The sequence below is a fragment of the Oncorhynchus clarkii genome, chromosome 24, assembly GCF_045791955.1.
Source record: "Oncorhynchus clarkii lewisi isolate Uvic-CL-2024 chromosome 24, UVic_Ocla_1.0, whole genome shotgun sequence".
Classification (NCBI taxonomy): Eukaryota; Metazoa; Chordata; class Actinopteri; order Salmoniformes; family Salmonidae; genus Oncorhynchus; species Oncorhynchus clarkii.
In genome coordinates this window covers 17,436,827-17,444,842 of record NC_092170.1, presented here as the reverse complement: position 1 = coordinate 17,444,842, position 8,016 = coordinate 17,436,827, and the positions used below count along the sequence as shown (strand labels likewise).

Sequence of the window (8,016 nt, the reverse complement as noted above, 5' to 3'; positions counted from 1 at the left end):
TTCAAGGTTGAACTACAAAGTTTCTATGTCAGTATCCACAAATAAAACCAACCCCCGTGGTAGGTTATTGATTTGGTATTAATTTACCAGTAGGCTATATAAGGTTCCTGACCTGCTGCGTAAAGGGAGCATAGTGAAAGACAATTAACATTCCTACCACACGGTGTACACGTTTTCAATCGTGTCCTTGGGACATTGAGCAAATCTACACAAACAAACCTAAGATCATCAATGATATATCTATAAATTAGAAAAATGTGAATAGTATAAGTGGCCTATATTAGCCTATATTATAAGAGGCTTTGAGGCGTCCCACGCGGGGATCAAAGCGCCAGAGAGATTCTGCCCTGCCTCTACTGCTCCTGGCGCGCTTCCATAGTGGTGCTGATGTTGGGAAGGACGGAAGGAGAGAAAGAAAGGGGAGGAGAGGAGTGGTACGGGGAGGGGGCGCCGCACTGCTCTGCTACAAGTTCATCCCAGTGGCTCTCTTGCTGCAGCGTGAGAAACAGTCTTGACACACGACCCGTTGCGGAACAACACACAGGACACAAACTCACTTTCTCTGTTTCTAGGGGTATATTTGTTTGAAAATAATCTCATTCCGTCATTCTTTATTACTTTGAATGAAAAAGAAAACGTTTATTTAAGTGAGATATAAAGCTGGTAATAATTGTGGATCGCGGTGGGATTGAAAAGGCAGGCGACAGGCGCTTCACTGAGTGATTTGTTCTTTGGGTCTGGCGTTACAGATGGAGAGAGGGAGTGCACATTTCAGAGGAGATCGCTTTCCGATAGCGCGTATGGATTGAATGGAAATGCGGAATTGAGGCGGAAGGCATTCTTGATTCTAGAGGAGGAATTATGCGAAAATCCAACGGGAAAATACCACTATATGTTTTATCTCTAATTGAAGGGGGTTGATTTATAACGCATGTGGTTGACATAGCCAACCTAAATGGTGCATTAGTATATATATCAACTTGCCACGCAATTGGTTACAGTGGGTAGTCATAGTCTTAGAGTGTATTGTAAAATCGAAAAATAAATTAAACTATATATTTTTTATCAGGTCAAAGAATGGGAATATAGCACCACTATAACCAGTCTTAGTACTTTACACGAGTAGGCATTTTTTTCCTCTATTGGAAACTAATTTAAATATTTTGGATTTTGAAGAAATGGCAATCAACATAGACACTGAATTCGAGAAATCTAACCTGGGAGAGAGCGGTCGCGCACCCGCCAACGAGTCTCAGGAGACGGAGAAACTTCTCAGCCCCGTGACCACCGAGCCCGCTGGCGGCAACGGTATGAAAATGTCCTCCTCCTTCACAGTCAACGTGGGGAGCGACAAAAACCTGGATGTAGACCAGAACGGCCACAGTTTGCCCTTTAGGTCGGGCTCTGCAGGGCACCTTGCTGCTGCCCCCCTTTCCCCGTCCCGGGTCAGTTTGAGTCGCAGTTGCACATCTTCCATCGGAAACGCCGCGGTCCAAGAAGCGCAAAAGCCCAAAGACTACCTCATACTGGTCATATTGTCCTGCTTCTGCCCTGTCTGGCCCGTCAGCATTGTTGCTTTGTTATTTTCAATTATGGTAAGTGGATATCTATCGGCTGTCTAGGAAAGTGGGGTCTAAAAACGCTTGTCGTTTCTTGTCAATCCACTGTCCATGCTGTGTTGATATATGAAACATCGGGGGATAAGGGAATCATTATTTGCAATTTCTTAATAAAATAGACCTAGGATATTAACACTAGTAATAACCTCAAACAGCATTGTTTAGAATGCAGACTGTTTCCACTAAATCGTAGCCCAATAGCCAAGTTGAATTCGAAAGCCCCTTTTTACCCATTCGTGATCAAGCGTAGGCCTAAGGGCTCTATTCAATCTGTATCGCTGAAGTTTACAGATTGCATGCTAGAAATGTAAAGGTAATTTCCGATTTTGCCGACATATGCAGTGTTTACCTTGAATGCAGTCTCTGCTAACACGGAACATTATATTTTAATTTCAATCATGCTGTAACTCTGAATTTCCGCGATATGGATTGTATAGAGGCCTACATCTACAACTATTCAACAAATAATTGTATGATAAAGGGAAAAGGACAGTATATCGATCACATTTATGTTGCCAGTATTTTTTCAACTACTTTAGCCTACCTTGTGGGAATGGAGGTGGGAAGGGAGGGGAGGCACTCAATTACAGCCCTCCCTGCTGCTTCATTCAGAAAAGATTTGCAGCATACTTGCACTTCCTGTACTGGGTGCCATGCACATGCCATGATGTCCCAGTTGGGCAATAATATTGCCAGTGTTGGCACATTGATGTAGCCTTTGTTGCAGCAGATTTATCAATGAGGATGCTGACCAGAATTATATTGTTTTAAGGCAAAAGTCTGCTTACTTTTGGAGGGATCGCAAAAACTGGGATCACATGACATATCCATCACCCGTAACAAACTAACGTTAGCCACATAGCTAGCCTAGCTAATGTTAGCCACAACAAAATTGAGTTGATAATGCGTGATAAAGACAGAAAATTGTGTAATACACACAAAATGCATTGTGATTAAAATAGTGTATTATTGAGTTGGATTGATCAATTTGAAGATAGAAGTTTCAACAACAGGTTGAAACTGTGTGGAACACATTGTCGATGTGGATGTTGTTTCAAAGCCTAACACAACGAAATGGACAGTAGCTGTTTTCGATTGACATTCATTTGGATACATCCATAACAATGTCTGCCTTCTCGTCAGGACACTTGACAGTGTTCATTACGAGGAGATCGCACTGCAAATCCAAAATTAGGCTAGAAGTTAGCTAAAGAGTTTGTTGCTAGCAAACCTGCCAATATGACAACCAAATTAAAAAATATCAGTTGCTGAAAACAGCTGGTCAACCTAGAAACGTGATTTGACAGCATAGCGCCACTTGCGTCATGACTGCAACACTGCAGTAGGGACCAGAGAAATTAATGTTCATCACTCACCACGTTAGGTCATCAGTTGCTCCAAAAAAAGATGTCTCTGCAAAAACAAATCAATGCTAGCTACCTAGCTAAGTCTTGCCTAAGTGTTTACAATGTATTAAATGTCGGTTTGTGTGGTTCTGTAACTTTGTAGTAAGTAGCAAGTGTGTAGGCGCTTACTGCGTCATGATTGCAAGATGTCCCAATATCTTTGCCAACTGTCCCTTTATCTGGTTTTAATGTCCACTCTAGAATGCCCTTCTAGCCAATCAGAAACGAGTATTCAACAATGCTGTGGTATAATATAAAATAATGGCACAGGACTTATAAGCATATCTTGTCTGCTAAATGAACAAGCTACAGCCTATGGCAAGGCGCATACCCAGATAACATACAGTAGGCCAACTCATATTTTATTCTTCTGAAATAAATGTCCTTCATATTATGTTTCTTTAGACCTGCGTAAAATAAATAATGGATTTATTGTTATGGTTTATATTCAATTTATTTATTAGACTTTTTTAAATGTAGATCAGCAGCTTGTATGTGGTGTGTATTTGTGGAGTCCTGGAGATGCTAAACTTGTTTATGTTAATTAACGGTACTTTACCGTGAGACCGGTAGTCTTTTGCATGACAATAACCGCCTGACAAAATATCATGACTTCCATAGCCCTAAGAGAGGCACAGTGTATGTAGGCTATAGTGTTAAGCCTCGTGCACACCGGTTGTGTCAAACCGTATGCGTTCTGGCGGAAGTCCATTCATTTCAATGGGAGGAAGTCCACACTGCTGTGACTCATCTGCCAGATTGCCAGATTTACAGTGTGTGGTACTGCATGCAGTGTGTCACATGCATTGGATTTCTCCATCTGTGTGCGTTGCTTTGAAGTGTGGTATCAGACACGGAAGTAGATAAACCACCAAAGAAGTTGCTAATGTGTAGCGTGATTCTTTTTGTTGTGATGGCGCGCATGGATTGTGAATACTACGTCAAATATACCATACAGCAATGTAATGATGCAACCTGTGTGCACGCTTATGGTAGCCAACCTCTTATGCTGGACACAAGCAATGTTGTAGTCGTGTGGTAAAAATTCTAAGCTTTCAAAATCGATACTTAGAGTTCATAGAGACCTTTGAGAACGGAAATAAGAACAAACATCATAAGCAATAGAATGACAAAAGTCTTACCAGACCTTATATATAGCAATCAAACAGGGTTTATTCAAAATAGACACTTCCAAACATATACAAGAACAGGTTTCAGTTTAATTCAATATGCTAAAAACAAGATGTAGATTTATCAATAATGGCTGTTGATGGCAAAGAGTCTTTAGACCGTTTTGAATGGCCTTTTCTATTCAAAACTTTGAAAGCTTTCAACTTTCCAGCTGAAATAATACATGTAATAAAAATCTTACATAAATGCCCTCAAGCTAAAATATACACAAATAATTCATGATCTAATGAAATTGCTTTAGACAGGGATGTCTTCTCTTCCCACTCCTGTTTGCACTGGCAATTGAACCTGCTTGCAGAAAGAATTAGACAGGACCCAAACATAACAGGTATCAATATTGGTAAACATAAATACAAACAACATTTATTTGCAGAAGATCACCTGATATACCTGACCAATATTAAAAACTCAATGTCCTCTTACTAAAAACATTTTCAGAATACTCTAAAATCTCAGGATATAAAATGTACATGGAATAAAATGAAATAATGGCAATAGGAAAATAAAAATAAAAGATCTAGAGAAATCACTTTGCAAGCCAGCATAATGTGACTTGCAGGCCCGATGTGGGCTGTAAACTCAGAGTTTTCTAACACCACTGTGTTAGAGTATAACTAGGCCCTCAATAAAAGGCCTGGAACCCTTCATAGAGCCAGATAGGTTGAATCATTTACATGGGGTTCTTTGAAGCGCCAAAAAATGTTCCCCTCCTATGTGGACAAACAGAAGAATGCATGGTTCTCCTTAGCACTTTTTTTCTAAGAGTGTAATAGCTAGAGAAGTTTTGGAGAGGGTTGTGTTGAAACTACTGAGATGTTTCAGGTGTTTTTTATAGATCTCATTACACTGCGGTTATGATGCTGAAACCTCCATAGAGTTTGTGTCTGACTTAAGTTGTGACTGGCCTACATGTTGGCGTCTGTCCTTGCTGCAGGCTACATTTTCTATGCTAGTGTTCTAATAAGATAAGTTTGGTCCAGGTATAAATGGCTCTAGCCAGTTTAGAAGAACACAATTTGGTGCATGCGTCTTCTATCTTTGGGCTTGCAGGATGACTCAAAGACAGGGATAGCACACAATAATAAAACATTCAGTTTATAAAACATGGCAGTTCTGACAACAACAGTTCTCTCCTAATGGACCCAGCATCGTAGCTGACAGAGGGAGGGAGAGAAAGAGAGGGAAGGGGTAGAAACCAGAGATGGCCACTAACTCAATAGAAGGCGATAGAAGTCAATTGAACCTTTCTGCAGAGGGCAAATTGCAACAGTTAGCCAGCTACGTAGCTTTGATAAACATCTTTTCAGTCCTGAGGGGAGCAAGACAATCTCTCTCTCTCTCTCACACACACACACACACACACACACACACACACACACACACACACACACACACACAGGGAAGGGGAATACAGGGCTAGCATCAGGATAGGAAATTACAATATTACCTGCCCGCCACAGGGGTGGACTTGTGAAGATTATTCAGGCAGCCTACAGATTGGCTAGAACACATTTTCTAACACTGAAACAGATAGGAGTTAAATCAAAAGGGAAAAATATAATAAATCCTAAAATCTTTATTTAAAAAGGGGAAAATGACTTTTGCCTACATTCTTTATCAACACGTGTGGATAAATTCATTCCATAATTTCATAACACTGAATACCAAACAACTGGTTAATAATACAGTATATTGCTCAATCACCTAAGGCATAAGAAAACGTAATAGTATATATATTATATATTGTACAGTATATCTTGTTCAACCACCAATGGCCAACTCATGCTGATCTGTAAGTGAAAAGCAAGTTAGGCTTAACAGATGTAAGACAGCTGTACTGATGACTATTGGTATTGAGGTTGCTGCTGGCAGACGCAGAAGACGTGGAGTCAATTCTGTGGCGTGGAGAGGCAGAGAGAGACAAGGTCATGGGCTTTTATTGGCTGTGCAGGCCTTTCCAGGTAATGGGACTGACTGCTAGGCCCAAACTGCTACTGCACGCTCGGCACGTTCACTGGTGAAATATGAGCTTCAAGCTTCAGCCCAATGGATATTTTTCTCTTTCTTTTAAGGTGTGGGAAGGGGGAGCCGTGTGTGTGTGTGTGTGTGTGTGTGTGTGTGTGTGTGTGTGTGTCTAAATGGCTTATTAGTAATCTTGTGCAGCTGCTATGTTGGGTAGTTTTGAAATCAGCATTCCCTCTGAAAACTTGGAAAGGACAATGGTGGAATAGTTACCCAATTGTCATACTTAAGTAAGTAAAAGTGAAAGTCACCCATTAAAATACTACTTAGGTAAAAGTCTAAAAGCATTTGTAGCAGCAATTTAGCTATTACTGAAGTAGCTCTGCTGATATAGTACTACACCCTACTACATTTAACCTGGACTAAAAAGCATTTTCAATGGCGATTTTCCATTGAGCTTGCTTTTTACTCCCGAACTAGGCTTAATCTGTGCCCTGGAAACAGCCTCTTAATGTTGTATGGATAAAACAATGCACCATTGTCATTGTTTCATGGAATACATGACAGTGGATTAAACTATGTGAATCATCAGTCTACCTCTGGAATAGAATAATGGAATACTTTCTCCAGTCTTTCTCTTCCTTAGAGATACAGGCTTGCCTCATTCAAGCCTTCTACGCACAATCCAATTTACTGTCCACATGTACCAACCTCCCAGCTCTTTGACTGTTTGCCCTGGGGGAAAACAACCATTAATGAGGACTCATGATGCCTTATGTGGATACTTCAAAGCCGTATCTGTCCTTGAGGAGATACAGTGAGGCAAAAAAGTATTTAGTCAGCCACCAATTGTGCAAGTTCTCCCACTTAAAAAGATGAGAGAGGCCTGTAATTTTCATCATAGGTACACTTCAACTATGACAGACAAAATGAGAAAAGACCATTCAGATAATCACATTGCAGGATTTTCAATGAATTTATTTGCAAATTATGGTGGAAAATAAGTATTTGGTCAATAACAAAAGTTTATCTCAATACTTTGTTATATACCCCTTGTTGGCAATGACAAGAGGTCAAACGTTTTCTGTAAGTCTTCACAAGGTTTTCGCACACTGTTGCTGGTATTTTGGCCCATTCCTCCATGCAGATCTCCTCTAGAGCAGTGATGTTTTGGTGCTGTTGCTGGGCAACACAGACTTTCAACTCCCTCCAAAGATTTTCTATGGGGTTGAGATCTGGAGACTGGCTAGGCCACTCCAGGACCTTGAAATGCTTCTTATGAAGCCAGTCCTTCGTTGCCCGGGTGGTGTGTTTGGGATCATCGTCATGCTGAAAGACCCAGCCACGTTTAATCTTCAATGCCCTTGCTGATGGAAGGAGGTTTTCACTCAAAATCTCACGATACATGGCCCCATGTTTCCACCCCCATGCTTCACAGTAGGTATGGTGTTCTTTGGATGCAACTCAGCATTCTTTGTCCTCCAAACACGATGAGGCAAGTTTTTACCAAAAAGTTATATTTTGGTTTCATCTGACCATATGACATTCTCCCAATCTTCTTCTGGATCATCCAAATGCTCTTTAGCAAACTTCAGACGGGCCTGGACATGTACTGGCTTAAGCAGGGGGACACGTCTGGCACTGCAGGATTTGAGTCCCTGGCGTAGTGTGTTACTGATGGTAGGCTTTGTTACTTTGGTCCCAGCTCTCTGCAGGTCATTCACTAGGTCCCCCCGTGTGGTTCTGGGATTTTTGCTCACCGTTCTTATGATCATTTTGACCCCACGGGGTGAGATCTTGCGTGGAGCCCCAAATCAAGGGAGATTATTAGTGGTCTT

At 41.1% G+C, this 8,016-nt stretch overlaps 1 protein-coding gene across 1 annotated transcript in view; it reads left to right on the top strand.

Moving 5' to 3' along the window:
• Nucleotides 1-470: 470 nt before the first annotated feature.
• LOC139382535 (trafficking regulator of GLUT4 1-like) overlaps nucleotides 471-8,016 on the top strand; it is a 15,246-nt gene continuing 7,700 nt past the window's right edge. The window contains exon 1 of the mRNA XM_071126633.1: nucleotides 471-1,595. Within this exon, the coding sequence (XP_070982734.1) occupies nucleotides 1,179-1,595 (417 nt within the window). The 5' untranslated portion in view covers nucleotides 471-1,178. The remainder of the gene's footprint in view (nucleotides 1,596-8,016) is intronic.